Below are 15887 nucleotides of genomic sequence, written 5' to 3' on the forward strand. Positions count from 1 at the left end.
AAGGTTTGTTTTTTATTTTGTTTTGATGAGATTTTCTTGACGATATTTTGTCAAATTTAGTCGCATAAATGTTAGTATGAAATGTTTGTGTTGCTGATGATTTTTTTTGGACGATTTGTGTTAGATTAGTAAAGGATTGTATTTATTAAGTTGTTTTTTCATATTTGTCTTCATGAGATTTTAGGGCAATGTTCTATGTTTCTTTTTCAGGTGATTTTTGACGATTTTCATGAGATGTTAGGTCAATATTTAGATCAATATTGGTAGGTCAAATTGTTAATGAATATGGGTCAATTTGTTAAGCTTGTGTTCATGAGATTTTAGGCATATTTTTGATGTGAAAGACATGCTTTTGATGTTGTATTAGTTAAAGATGAAGATTAACAGTAGCTAACTTTAAATAAACACAAATGCGTTTTCAACAGATTATCACTTTAGGATATAGTGTGACCATTTTAGTGTTCAGTGTTGTGACTTTAACCAAATCTCAAAAATTTGGTTGCTCGTTATAGGTACTGATTTTTCATACATATATGTTAGCATTGTGTAGTATATACTGTCACCATTTTCTAGTTCAATGTTGCCATTTTAAGCAAACCTAGTTAATTTGTTTATGTTATCAACAATATTAATCTTTAAACTAGAAATGGTGACAATATGACTGAAGGTGGTTACATTCCAAGTTACTGTTAAAATGTGACCATGATAGCAACGCTATGTAGACGTTATAGCTATTAATCGTTAAAAGAAAAAAGTTAACATGGTAACATGAAGAGGAACAGTTCTTCAGATACAATAAAATGGTCAACATACGTTCCTTCCTTTTTCTGTCCTTTCTTTTTCTGAGCCACTTCCCTCTCGGGTAACTTTCTCTTCGATCCCTGGCCAACCTCCACCTCCTTCGAGCTATCGACAACAGTTGCCACTTTGACAGGATCTGCATAAAAAATATGGTCCCATTTTTACACTTAAAAAATATGTCACCATACAACCTAGTTATGTTACCATTTTAGAATGTTAATCTCACTAAAATAAACATACATATCACATGTAAGATGGTGACCTGATAACATTATAAATATGTAACCATCTTTGAATAATAATGTAACCATTTTAGAATGGGTACTATAATGCAAGATGGTCACAGCTGAATACTAAAGTATATGTCACCATACTTACATGCCCTCTCATATAATCAACTACATCTAAAAACAGATACATCAGCTCAATAAGATGATCACATTTCCATTACGAATAAATATGTCACTATGTTCTTCATAAATGTCACCAGATTAAGCTCAGCTAATGATACAATTATAATGTGCAACAAACTCAAACATACGTACTTTTCTAAACTATGGTGGTCACTATTTAAACAACAACACATATGTCAATGTTAAGTAATATATGTCACCATGTTAAGATATATGGAAAGCTGAGACAAAAGTATATTTTCTAACAAAAGTGGTCACATAATAAAGATTTTATAATATGTCACCCTGTGTTAATATAGATGTTATGATGTTAATTCATGTGTGTTCATGTGTGTTCATCTTTTGTCTATTATGTTACCATGTTAAGATATTTAGTCTTCACTAAGGTGGTCACATTTTATCACATATACATGCCACAAGGATATGTTACCATATTAACATTTGTTCATCACAAGACAATGTGGTCACATTTTAAAGATGACAAATATGTGACCATGTGTTTAACATATCTGTTACCCTGTAAAGATGACAAATATGTTCATCACAAGGTCACATTTCTCAGTTTAATTGATCACATTTCTTAGATAAAAAGGGGCTCAATCGTTAAACAACACATATGTCAATGTTAACCAATATATGCCACCATGTTAAGATATATTGAAACCTCAGAGAAAAGTATATTTTCCTAACAAAAGTGGTCACTTAATAAAGATTTTATAATATGTCACCACTTGATATGTATAAATGTTATGATGTTGGTGGTGTCATTTCATCACAAAATAATGCCATGAGGATATGTTACAATATTTACATCTATTCATCACAACAGATGTGGTCATTTTACAAATGACAAATGTGTGACCATGTGTTATGCATATCTGTTACCCTGTAAATATGGGCACATTTATCGTTAAATTGATCACATTTCTCAAATAAAATGGTCACATATGAAGCTTACCGTCTACCGGGGTTGTCTCTTCCTTCCTCTTCTTCTTTACACCAAGAGCAGCTGCCATTTTCACGACTTTATTAAGAGCCTCTACCAACCTCCATCTTCAGATTCCGACACGTGCTTCTCCTCCTCACCACTGTCTTCCTCCTTACCACTGCCTTCCTCCTCACCACTGTCTTCCCTGTCCTCCTCACCACTTGCTTCTGTCTCCTCTAAAATCTCCTCTGACCCATCATTGTCTTCCCTTTCTTCCGTATCCACCGGATCTCTAAAGGAAATCCTCGATTTCACCTTTTCTTTACCCTTCTGCATCGCAAGCTTCCCTTTACCTTTCTTCTCACCTAGTCATCCATCAATAGTGTAAATATTAAATTTTGTGCACCAAAAAAAATTTAAAACCCTAATCCGACCTACATTGCAACCTCATTTACATGCATGCTTTATACAAAACATCAACCAATAAACAAGCTTTTTTTAACCTAATCTGACTTAACATTCCAAACATTTTTTGAGAAAACCTAATCTGACAGTTTTTATTCAACAAAAATGTCAGAATAGGTTTTCTGACATTTTAACCTAATCGGACTTAACATTCCAAACATTTTTTTGAGAAAACCTAATCTGACATTTTTTATTCAACAAAAATATTCGACAATGTCTTCAGTTTAACTGTCTCAATTTTAATACCTAATCTAAACTTTTTTATACCAATGTCATCATTTCTTACTAAACAAAAATCAACATCCCTAAACAAAAATCATACCTTCCATTTGTTTCTTCGGCGGTGTCCTCCTAGCCATCTGTTTCTTGCCCATCGTCTCCAGGACCTCCGTCAAATGTTACCACACTAGGCGTTGATAAAGTTGAGAAATTTCGACTCAGGGATTGACAAAGCGATGAAGATGATGAATAATGAACTAGGCGATGAAGATGATGAATAATTGTTTGTTATTTTCAAGGGTTTGTAGAGAGGTTTGAGAATTCAGGAAATCTGATTAGAGAGGGGAGGAAATGGATTGACTGGGATTTACTAGGTGGTTTTGGGAAGGAAACCGTCTACATGAGAAAGGCAAACAAAACATTTATTCCTTGTTTAATAAAAATGTCAAATCTGTCCCTCTCTCTTCTCTTTTTAATTCCCAATGTTAGACGGATCCATTTCGCCCATTTAAAACAATATGGTATCAATTCAACCTGTCTCTCCCTTATGACGGATACTCTCCGTCACAAGGGAGACTAATTGCACTTTTATTTAACCACAATCCGTCTTAAAGAGAGATTAGATATCGGAAAATTGTTGTACAACTCACTTTGGCTAATGGTTTACGTAGAAACAAACCCATAATGCAAACTTTTTGGTGGCAAGTGTGTAATATAATCTTAGCTGTTTGGAGAGACCATACTCCATTGTGGTATGTAACGGAAAAATGGATGGAAAGTTCATTCTAGGTCCTTAAAGCCTGCTTTGATATTTCAGGTCCTTAAACCTACTCTTTTCAATATTTTGGGTCCTTGTAGTTTAGTTTACTCCACTTTAATATGTACTCTGTAATTGTACTACATATCTCATATACTTTCATTTACCAAAAGTATATTTGGTTTTACTTTCATTTACCAAAAGTATATTATGAGTCGTACCGTAATATGCTTTCATTAGAGTACAAATTTTGTGAATATCGGAGGTACTACTCGGTACATAAATAATACGGAGTAAATGTTATCATTAGAAGATACATTGGATAAAGGAGTCCAAAGCCAAACCGAACCACCAGAACAACTCAGCGGAAGCTTAACTGCACTTGAAATAACAGCAAAAACAGTGACAAACTCAGAAATAAACCTCTGATCAAAGCTTCTTCCCTGCCAAATCTTCGAGGGACAAATTTAAGGAATCAATAGCACCTCTTTTGATGTCATCCCCACGGTGTTAAGCAGATCCTCAACACTTCCCGGCTCCCCAAACCATCCAAGCCTATCTGCCATTAAATGGAGATTATTACAACCTCCGCAACGCACAACAACTACACCGTTCTCGTATGATTCACGACAACACGTCTTCACCGATCTTGTCTCACACACTTTGCAGGTAAACACCATGGCAAGATCGTGTCTTGAGGATACCTTCAAATCAGACATTGCAGAGGACCTGTTTGATATTTCTGAGTTGGCTTTTATGGCATCTGTGTTTAACTCTGAAAGAACCCCGACTTTGGCGGAACCAACTTCAGCTTTTTCGGCAACTTCCGTGCTTTGGGTATATACTTCTGTCTGTGTCTGGATTCCTCGAGCTAACTTTGTATATCTTTTAATTATTGTATTAGCAACAGACGGAAATTGACAAGGTGTTTCTGTAAGAATGCATTAAAAAACAAATGAGAACATGTCAGACATTCCAATAAGGATAAATAATGCACCAAGCCAACAACACACATGCAAGTTTGATCAACAGGAAGCAAAACTCCAAATTAGACTACTATGCCAGCTAACAGCCACAAGCCCACAATAATGACGAGCCTCAAACATGATCGAACATACAAATCAGTTACAAAGTCAGAAAACAAGTGATAACAGAAAAGTTACTACTCCAGCAGTATCAGACTAGCAGATGAACCAAAAGGCTTCGTCCAACAAGTTACTTCGGGTATTGCAGCATATGATATGGGTTTCACACTTGTTTAACTATTAATGAAAGAGCAAGGATTTTCGTAAGAGGGGACGAAAATGCTAGCTTGGGGTACGTTCCCTGTTTTTCATATATTTTGGTTCCCACATTTCGTGACATCTAATTAATGTGGGGTTGGTTCAAAGCTGATTAAGGAAAAGCTGGTTTCGGACTAGAAACACCATCTTGTGTGGCGGTTTTCACCACTGGGACAGGCGGTTTTGTCATTCAGGGAACATTATTGGGCCGGGCGTTTCTTACTTTCTCATAGTAAAAAAAATCCAAATATAACTCCCCTTCAAGATAAGCGCGGGGTCCCCCTACGGCCCTACTCTGTCCATTCCAAAGCAAGTCAAGTAAATACAGGTTTCCTCCCCTAATTATATACTTTGAATGTTTTGAATGATTTTTCAAGAACATTCAGTCTTCTTAACTACAAAGAATACAATAAGGTAAACACGTCAATTCAAAATATAATGCGTGCTATGTCACATGAACGAACCCTCATCGACACAACTAGTTCTTTGAGGACTCAATTGCTCAAGTAAATGTTGATTAAATCTCGATCAAAAATTCCGAAACCCCAACCACATAATTCCAAAATTCAGCAACCTTCATGTCAATATGGTCTTCAATTGACTTATAAGTTTACCTCAGACAAAACAAACTTCCACTTTTGATAAAAGGCGTGAAAGGTAATAAAGAACATAATCGACATTTTAAATCAGAAGTCTCTGAAATTTAGCACATAAAATTATGAGCTCTTGGAGCTAAACAAACGTATCTCTAATCTCGCCATACTGGGGAGGTCTCAGAGATTTATACTACAAACCAACTGCTAGAAAGGCTCATAAAGAAGACTCACTGATAGGGGAACCCAGGAACTCACATCACCCAATCAAAGAATTGGTGGGTTCTACTGGCACAAATCACTTGTCCCGGTATTGGACCATGATTTGTATTTTGCAGTACGTCACATTTTGCTTATGGAGTAGATTGATTACTAGAAACTTAAAGTTACCTCGATTCTCAGACATCAACATACAGATCTTGTTCTATTACCCATTAATCACTTCAATTTCTGTATGCTGTATGTTATAAACTACAAGGTCTCTTTACAATCTTAATCTCAATTAACTGAGATGTTCACTGATAGTAATGTGTTGTGTCGGTCTAAGAGGTTGATTTTATCACCCTCGTGTCTTTTAATATGGGTCTTTTAGTACACTTTTCCTAGCATTTGGCAATTGGTTATGTGGTGGTAACTTGTGCACTTTACCTGGGTTGGACACTCGATCTTAATGCACGGAACCCGAGAGGCAATAGAGCACCTTTCAAAGGTCAAGACAAGGCACGAGAAGCTCACTTGCAACCCGAAAACCAGTTGGGAGAAGTAGGAATGAAGATTAGAAGAAATGAAGGCATTTGAAGGGGTCTAGCTCTTGGGAATTAGAAGTCAAAAAATGCGAGCCTGTGCGCAGCCTGCGCAAATAGGGTGCGCAGGTGCGCACGATTGTGCAGGCAAGAAGAGTTCTTGCGCAGCCTACGCACCTCTGCTATACGGGTTTTCTAATCTCCTCTTTGGGCTTCTTAATTGGAAATCTTTCTAGGTTTTCGTGAAGCCCTATATATACCCGAGAGTTTGAAGACCTAAAGCATTTCACCTACCATCCTATCATCTCATCTAATCTCATTTTTAGGGTTCTAATCTTGTAATAATTTAGAGGACAATTTCCATTCAAAGTTGTAATCTTTCTTTAGTTGTTGGGTTTATGAAAACTATGGAAGGCTAAATCCTTCCCTACTTGTGTAATCCATTGCAAGCTTTCATCTTTATCATTGTATTGACTCCTTAATCTCTACTCTTTCATTTATTTCAATTTCTAAGTTTTAATGACATGATGAATGTTTTGTTGTGAGAAGTAATTACCCTTGCCTCTTTAATGTTCATCTATTGCTTGTTTATTACAAAGTTCCTTGCTTTTGTGATAACTTGTTGAAGCATCTCATGATTATTGATATCTTGGTTTAAAGTATCAACCTTTGTGAGTAGAAATTGATTATATCATTAGAGTTGTTGGCTTAGACATATCTTTGTGATATCCCATTTACTTTCCTCTTGGTTTGCTCTTCATGCTCTTGGTTACAATTCCTACATGGTTTAATGTTAGAATTTGTAGTCTAAGTAGGATTATCATTGTTGGCTTAGATAGTGGTAATCACTTGCTTGAGGATTGTTGTTGGGTAAATGAAATTGGAGAGAAAAGAGTCTTGCTTTGAGGAAAGTTGGAACTTGTAGGATTATACCAAGTTCTCACCTCTTATAATTGTTACTTGCATACCAAGTGTTTGTTATCTTGTTTCATAGGAAAAATCACATCTCCTTCATTTTGTTACTTGTTTTTCTCCATGCCAATTCTCCATATATGTCTCTCTATTGTTGTTCATTGTTAATACCCATAGTTTGTGCATAGTCTTGTGCCTTGTCCATTTCCATTAATCTAAATTCAAGTTTTTAGTCTTAAATCCCTTCTCTTGGGTTCGACCCTTACTTCCCCTTTACTACTATTCTTAATTGCATAGTGTAGAGTCGAGTTTGGTTTATAAATTGTTAATTTGATAGGTTAATTCTAGCATTTAATGACCTAGTCTTTTCCTCTATCATTCACTGATAGACACTAGTCTAAATATTTCACTATCGAGCTCAAAAGTTTGTATGTTAAAGTTGTAACTTGTAACTTGTAGTAACTCTTTGTAAACTCTTAAACTAAGACTCGAAAACTCCAATCTCAACATCAGTTCCTCCACACTCCATGGCATGCATTTACCTATGCACTTCATGGCATGCATTTACCTATGCAACAGTATCCACTAAAAGTTATCACCACCATAGTCAATCTACACAATGAATAACCAACACCAATGGGAACTTCTTGATGCACTCTGCTCCCCTACATTAACAAGAAATTTGTCTGGATGGTACGGATTCACGCTTTGCAAATCCCAAACCTATATACCTATTGCTTCATACTCCATACAAGTCGATCTCCTAATCTATAGCCTGAGTGCAATCCCCATACGAAATATATACAGTTAGAACTAATACTTAAATCAACGTCAACGTAGAGGCTAGGGTTACTCTTGGGCAAGGGGAAGTATATTGTATCCTAAATCCTAAAAAGTTTGAGAAAAAACTACGAGTAATATTGATCACTCCAAATTCTGGTTAACGACAATATAGTCCGTGTCCATTCATTCCATTATAATCGCGCCTTGTGGTGAATTTTTTTGCTACCCCAAAGTTCAACTCCTAGCTCCGCCCATGAGTCAACATAGTCAAATTCCACACCAAACAGAACCAAGAGATGCGGACAGATATCCCTTAACCACCTATGTGCCACACTTCCTCAGTAACTATAACAAGATGCTACATTTCCTCAGTAACCATAACAAGATGCTACATTTCATCTATACAGGCATCTACGATAGTTGGGTAGCAATTAATCGAACTTTTTCAAACCGTTTCGCCAATAATAATCATAAACAACAACAGGGATGCCGTACCAAATCACCAAAATCCACTATAACTAACTTCATCGAAAAACCCTAACCACTCACTTTCAACTACGGATAAGCGATAACAATTAACATAAATTAACAACTATCTTTATTGTTAATTAAATAAGAGTACGACCAATTATAACATAAAAAGCTTTCATTTATGACTAATTTGTGAATTAACAAGTGTAAAAAATTAGGGAAACATTACCAGAATTACGGAGTTGTGAGCGGAGAAGCGAATTGCGAGAGCAGTGTTGAAGAAATCGAGTGGGCAATGATTTCATCGCCATGGTAACTGAAAACTTTCTCAATTTAATGGATGATACTCAAAATAAATTCGCCAGAAGAAAGCCCAGGTGTTGTTTGAGAATTGAGTGGCTTGTACTATCGTGTCTTGAGCGGAAAGGTAACCGAGGGTTGAAGGATGGGGCAATGATACCTAGACCTCGCAAACGGGTCAACTGGGATTGGGTTAATTTCGGGTTTGTTGATTTCGGGTCGAGTTTGGCTCCGGCCGAATTATTTCGGTTTGGATTATTTTTGGGTCAACTATTATCAAGTTATTCATGAATAATAATCTAATTGCAACAATAAATATTCAGATCGGGTCAAGCTCGGGTCTTGAGTTGAGTCTCAGGTCGAGGTCGAGGTCGAGGTCGAGGTCGGGGTCGGGTCGGGCTATTGGGGTCGGGTTAATTTTGTCAGGTCTAAGAATACCGGTCCGTATTCTCTATATTTCCTTAAACGAAATAGACCTCCATTTCTTATAAACGGTTCTGATTAGATATGTGACGATCTAGTGGTTGATAAACACAAAAACTTTAGAGGAAATGGCGAGAAAGAAATTGAAAGGATCCAAATTACAATGATACGGCATCATCGGTGGCATGGAAGTACCATCATTTTGTAATACTTTCTCAATTTTTACTTTTATTTGATTTTACGCGTTCTAACTTTCACCGTAGTTTCGATCTCTATATATTATTTCTTTTGTCAAAAGTAATTTTATGTGAAATACGTTTTGATAATACATACACTATAATTTCTTTTAGTTTTATGCATATTCTCTAAGATATTTACGGTCAGAGATTGGTAATTTTGAGTTTTGACCTTTAAAAACCAAATCAGAAGAAAATTGGAAAATGGAGGGAGTATTATGTTGAGGTCCATTTCGTACGCGAGAGTGTGTCAACGAAATAAGATCGTCGGGTGGGTGAGTGGTGCTAAACCTGGAAAATTGGTCAATCGCAAAACAGGTCATTTTTTATTTGTAATAATTCAGGTTAGATATGGTTAGGTCTAAGGGTGTCCATTGGTCTGTTCTTGGACCGAACCAAACCAAACTTAACTAGGTGAATCAAAGACTAAATTGTGGAAAAAGTGGACCGAATAACAAAGCGTAATTACATTGGTCCAATCCGAACCAGATCGAATATATGAGTGGACCAGACAGAACCAGACCAAATGGACCAAATTTAGTTTGGTAAATGGCAAACTTAGAACTTTTAGGTATATACAAACACAAACATTTTAGCATATTTCATTAATCAATCTACTAATTTGAGTATTTTGTAAACAATATGTACAACAGTACAAGTATATTAAAACAAGAGATTCAGATCAAATAATCTCGATTATTTAGAGGGAGTATCTTTATAGCTAATTAGCTAATTATCTTTACATTATTTAGAGGGAGTATCAAATAAACAAGAGAAAAGGTATTAGCTGTAAAGATACTCCCTCTGCCCCAAAAAATAGTTTACGTTTGTTTTATTTTGTAAGGGGAAAATAATGTAAATTTAAACTATTCACTAGAACGGAAGGAGTACTTAATATATGGTAAAATTATATAAAAAGACATAATAAATATTTAATATTATAAATTGAGTGGTGAAAAAGAAAGATAAATAAAATAAATAGCTTATTTTTCACATATTACCCTAGATAACTTTTTATTTAAACTAACTTATTTTTTCAAATAAGCCAAATACAAGTGGTCAACCGTGTTAAATGATTGTTTTAGGATTTTGATAATAATTTTCTTTTTGAATATATTTATATATACATAGTCGATAATGTGTTTTACGAGTAGTTTTTATATTTCTTTAAATATTACTCCATCCACTCCACTTTTTGTTGTCTTTTTTCAAAATTATTTTTAATTAATTCTTCTAGGGTTTCTATGGAAGTTTGGTCCTAGTTTAATCTTCGTTTATTCCTTCTTGCTCAAGGCTTTTATCTACGTCTCCGGTGCGTAGGTTTGTCTCGTTTTTCCTCTTTTTATTCGTTGTTGTGTCCGTCTTTCTTGGTAGTGATAGAATTAGTACATAGGGTTTATAAAGCTCGTAGCTTTTGACGACTGGGTGCTTGGATTTTTTTGTTCTTGTTTACGGTAGTTTTTGAATGGAACGTGGTGGTTGTGATAAGGGGAAAGGGGCGATGGGGGAGAGTTCGCGGGGTGAGGGTGATGTATTCGATTGGGATGTCGGAGAGGAAGAAGTACAGGTGAGTAGAACGGAGATGATCCTGATCGGAAAAATATGGGCATCAAAGACAATCAATGGTCATGCGGCCATTGATACGATGCTAAGGTTATGGAATCCGAAGGGGAAGGTGATGGGTAACGTCTTGGATGCGAGGGAGAAAACTTTCATCTTTCCTTTCGAGGATGAGCGGGACAAGATTAAGGTTCTTGAGGGGCAACCTTGGCACTTTGATAAGTTCGCATGGTGTTTCAATGAACCTATTGCAGAGGGAAAGATAACGGATACTCCACTCTACTATCTTTCTATACGGGCTCGCATATATGACCTTCCTATCAAAGGTCGAATGAATGAGGATAATTTGCGACGTTTGGGTGCGCAATTGGGAAAATTTGTGACAAAAGATGAGACCCTTTATCCGGAGATGGAAAGAGCGTTTCGTCTGAGAATTCTGCATGATATTTGAAGACCACTCCAGTCTTCGACTGATAGTCGTATGCCTAATGGGAAAGTTACTTCATTTGTTGTAAATTACGAGAGGCTGCATCTATACTGATTTGGTTGCGGGGTCTTGGGACATGGTGAGAAAGATTGTGAGAAGGGTCCCTATGAGGAGGATGATCTTAAGTATGGTGATGGGCTCAGAGCTTCTGTAACACTACGGATTTTTATAAGCTAAGTACTCGACCGAGTAGAGCCTACTCGGCCGAGTAGTGTCAGGAGTGTAGTTTGTTTGGGTTCTGCTGAGGAATACTCGGCCGAGTATGGTGAATACTCGACCGAGTAGAGGATACTCGGCCGAGTATACACCTTACTCGACCGAGTATCCGGCCTGACGGGTATTATTTCCGCGATTTTGGTTATAATGATTAGAGGTTATATATCATCGTTAAATGGTTTCTAAAATCATTTCTCCCCAAAAACATAAACTACATTCATTATCCTCTAATCATCTTCATCAATTCCAAGTCAAAGGTTGTCGATTGTGGGTTCTAGCATCTCATTCCGTGTCAATCGCCGTAGTAAGTGTCTTATACTTGTTCATCTATTGTCATTCTTATAAGTTAACAAACCCTAACTTGGTTAATTTGGGGATTTAGGGTTTTGGTCATCATATGTCGTTGATTGTTGATTATCGCTGTTGTAGGTGTTGATGTGTTACTAGTTGTGCATTTGTATAATTGATTGCAGCGTAGCGGATTGCGAAAAGGTAGGGTTTCTCCTACTCGATCATTAATTGATTGAGATTGCATATGTTTTATAATTGTTGTTATCTGCTGATCATCGGAGGTTGGGTGTTGTGGTGACGGTATTGGTGTGGTAGTGCCGTGACGATTGTGGTGTTGTGACAGCTGTGATGTTGTGTGTGTGATTGTGGTGGAGTCACTTGCGGGAGTGGCTTCACACCCTAGTTCGCCCTCCATGGAACCCGTCACGGGAGGGGATGTGCACATTAAGGGACAGGGATTGTTAGTCGCTCGTTGATGAGCTGGACTAGGTGGGGATGGGCTGCGGTCACCCACTGGCGGCGAGGATTACCTGTTGCGATGGGTAATCTGGCAGGGCTACACACTTCGGTGTGTAGTCGGTTACTGTGTGAGATCGATGATCAGCTGGTTGTATTGTTGTTGTCTTATATTGATTGAGTAGTACGACCCGTGTTGTGGTTTTGTAAAACTGCGGTGATCCATTCGGGGATGGTGAGCGATTGTGACAGTAATGCGGATGTTTAGCTATGGGACAGTCATGGGGAGTCATTACGTCAAGTCTAGCTTCCGTTGTTATGAGTTTAGATGTCTTGGATTTCATTTGTATTGAGACCTTGTACTTTTAGTTTGAGTTGGTCTGAGATAATGTAATCTTTTACTTTTATACTTTAATAAATGTTGTTTGGAATTTGTAACTTTGATATACTAACCTCGGGAAACCGAGATGGTAACAGCCTTTCATGCTAGGGTAGTCCTTGGTAAGGTACCTTGGTATGAGGGGGTGTTACAAAGTGGTATCAGAGCCGACGATTCCGGCACCTAAAACTAATGAACCCAATGAACTTAGGGAGTCTAAATAAAATGAACCCGGGAGAGTTGTTTGGAGCTACCGCAAAGACTTGGGAGACGTCCCGAAGTCGCATTAAGGCCCTTACGATCTCAAGCCGGTCACATGGGGGGAAACTGTCGTATGTTTGAGTCATGTGAGTTTGATATTTATAGTTTGAATCTTGGGCATGGTTGGATGAAATGATGAAAGAAGTGGAATGTGATAGTTGTTGAAAGATGCATCGAGGATTGTTCATGTTAAAAACTTTGGGAAGGAGTATGTTGGCATGTTAAATGTTGGAACATGGTAAAATAGGAAAGGTGAATTGTGAATCTGTATCTGATTGATATTGAGTATGAAGAATGTGATCATGTTATCTGTTTAATACAATGTTGAGCATGAAGTATGGTAGTGGTACATGTGCATATGAACATGATGATTTTAATGCTTGATTGTTGGTAGAAGCATGTGATTAAGGTCATGCGTCTGTATATGTAAATGTCATGTTTAATTTTAATGTGAATATGATAAATGTTCAACTATGTACTGGTTTTAGAAGTATTGGGTCGTTAATGTTTGTTTTATGCATGTTTAAGTTGTTTTGATAAGAAATTTTGATTTGTATACAAACCGATTTTGGAAGGGTTGCCTTAAAACTGTCATAAGTCGAGTTCTAGAAATGATATTGCTGTGATTCCAAGTTAAGGTGATAGCTTGTCCTATTACGATTCTAACGATAGGTCACACGCCCATAATGACCAAGTAACGAGTGAGATATGACTATTTTACGAAAACTGGACGGTGCTGAGAACTGCGCCGATACTCGACCGAGTAGTCCCTACTCGGCCGAGTATCTTTTATACTCGACCGAGTATTCCATATTCGGCCGAGTAATCTCTCTCGTGATAATCTTGTTTAGCGTGCGGAGTCGTGAACTCGGCCGAGTAGTCTCATACTCGACCGAGTAAGGTCTACTCGTACCGTATTCCCAATACTCGACCGAGTAATCCTTCTGCGACAATTGAGTTTGCTTCTGGAGTCAAAAACTCGACCGAGTAATATAGTTACTCGACCGAGTACCTTATACTCGACCTAGTATGTTATGTACTCGACTGAGTACCTCATTGGGCGGCCACTTTGAGTCGGTGGCTATGTTTTTACTTTTGTTTTGAGTCGGTGGCTATGTTCTTACTTTTGTTTTGAGCCGGTGGCTATGTCTTTACATTGTTTTGAGTCGTAGGGTATATACACATGTATGTTTTGAGTCTTAACGCATTCTTTTATATGTGAGACGGTCTTGATACGTAAGTTACCGGAAGTTATGACATGGAGAATGATGGTTGGGTAAGGAAGACATGTGTTTATGTGGTTGTGAAGGATAGTGGAAAAAGAAAAGGGAAGAATGATGAGCTAATCGAGGTAAAGAGCGTGTTTTGTGAGATATGATGAGTGATATAGTCGTGTGTTGAGTAGTATAAAAGTAATTGTATATGGACAAAGGGTGATGTAAGTGTAAAGAAGCATGAGAATGAAAGATTGAGATAAGGGATACGAATAGTGGCATATTTGGATGTGTAAGGATTTATGGAGGAAGACAGCTAGGATAGAGTTGCTTAAGGATATATGTAATGGAAGGTTGTTGTAAGAAGATAGGAAAGAGAGGTATATAGTGAACTTAAAGGAAGTTATGTCGCGATGTGGATTTGTAGATAGTGACTAAGTTTGGGAAGTTGGAATATCAAAGGGGTGAGCCTAGTGTGTAATTCTTTGGACAAACGGTATGAAGTGAATTTTGGTTTCTAGAGATGCGAAAGGGAGATATGACTAATTGAAGAGTAACTGTTAGTGTGTGGACTTGATGGTGACAAGGGTGAGTGTGAAGCAAGATGAGAGATGATAAATGATAAGAAGAATGATAAGATATTGATATGAATTAAGGGAATTAGAGTTGTGGAGCTATGGAAAAATAAACAAATTAGTAAAGAGTTAGGTAGGAAGAGAAAGGAGATGAATTATTAATTGGTATTATTGAGTAAAAAAAAAAGGGAAATAAGGATGGAAGTAAGTTGAGAGAATGTTGACCGGAGTTAAGGAGCATGAAGGTAAGAAATTATGGAAATGTACGATAGTCTCGCTAGAGGGTGTGAGTTAATGATTATATAAGAGAGTAGTACGACATGTTAGCCGTGAGTTTCGAGGTATTAAGGGAATAAGAAGCTTGCGGAGTGTTGCAAGATCTGAGATTTTGGTGGAGAGTTAGGTAGCGATATGATAAAGGATAGAATTGGGGATAATGTTGAGGTATGTTTTGTTGATGGATTGGATGTTCGTATTTGGGATGATAACCAAAGAGAGGAAACAGATTGTTATATTAAGAAGTGATAGTAAGAGAGTAGTCACATGAAGGATGTTGGTGTCATAGTAGTGTCACTAGTGGCTGAGAATGATGTTACTTTAGAGAAGTTAGTTGTTCTAATGAGGTTGATTTTGTGGAGGTGGTTAGTATGTTTAGTTGTGAGGAAGTATAAGATGTGGATATACAAGGTGTTAGCTGGAAGTTGGGTATTGATGTTATGGCTACATTTGCCTTGAGGGGTGATAATTGTGTGTAAGAGAAGATATGTTAGGAAGGGCACCTGAGTTAAGTCCGGATAAGAGATATTCATTGTCAAGTGGTAAATTACGTGATCAGGATTGACTAGTTGAATGTGATTATGGGTCTAAGATGTATATAAATGTTTGTGTGAGGTTGTGACCTCACGAGAAGTGGTATGGTGTGATAGTTATAATGTTGTTATCTGAATGTTCTGTAATATATGTTAGATTCGGTAACTTAATGGAATGATGATCAAAAGTGATAGTTTGAGTGGTCTGACAAGACTTGTTATACTTGCATGTGTATTCATGATATATGTTTATTCCATGAAAAAGTATGGATGGTATGCATGAGATTCTTGTCTATTTATTCCGTATGATAT

General features: G+C 37.1%; 1 protein-coding gene and 1 long non-coding RNA gene across 2 annotated transcripts in view; one reads left to right on the top strand and one right to left on the bottom strand.

The window, feature by feature from the left end:
• LOC141634369 (uncharacterized) overlaps positions 1-15887 on the top strand; it is a 187251-nt gene that overhangs the window by 95231 nt on the left and 76133 nt on the right. The window lies entirely within an intron of this gene.
• Positions 3746-8791, bottom strand: LOC141629371 (uncharacterized). The gene is made up of 2 exons (XM_074442387.1): positions 8598-8791; positions 3746-4514 (listed from the first exon to the last, which is right to left on the bottom strand). Exons 1-2 carry the CDS (start codon positions 8677-8679, stop codon positions 4051-4053), a joined length of 546 nt encoding a protein of 181 aa, XP_074298488.1. The 5' UTR covers positions 8680-8791; the 3' UTR covers positions 3746-4050.

The sequence above is a fragment of the Silene latifolia genome, chromosome Y, assembly GCF_048544455.1.
Source record: "Silene latifolia isolate original U9 population chromosome Y, ASM4854445v1, whole genome shotgun sequence".
NCBI lineage: Eukaryota > Viridiplantae > Streptophyta > Magnoliopsida > Caryophyllales > Caryophyllaceae > Silene > Silene latifolia.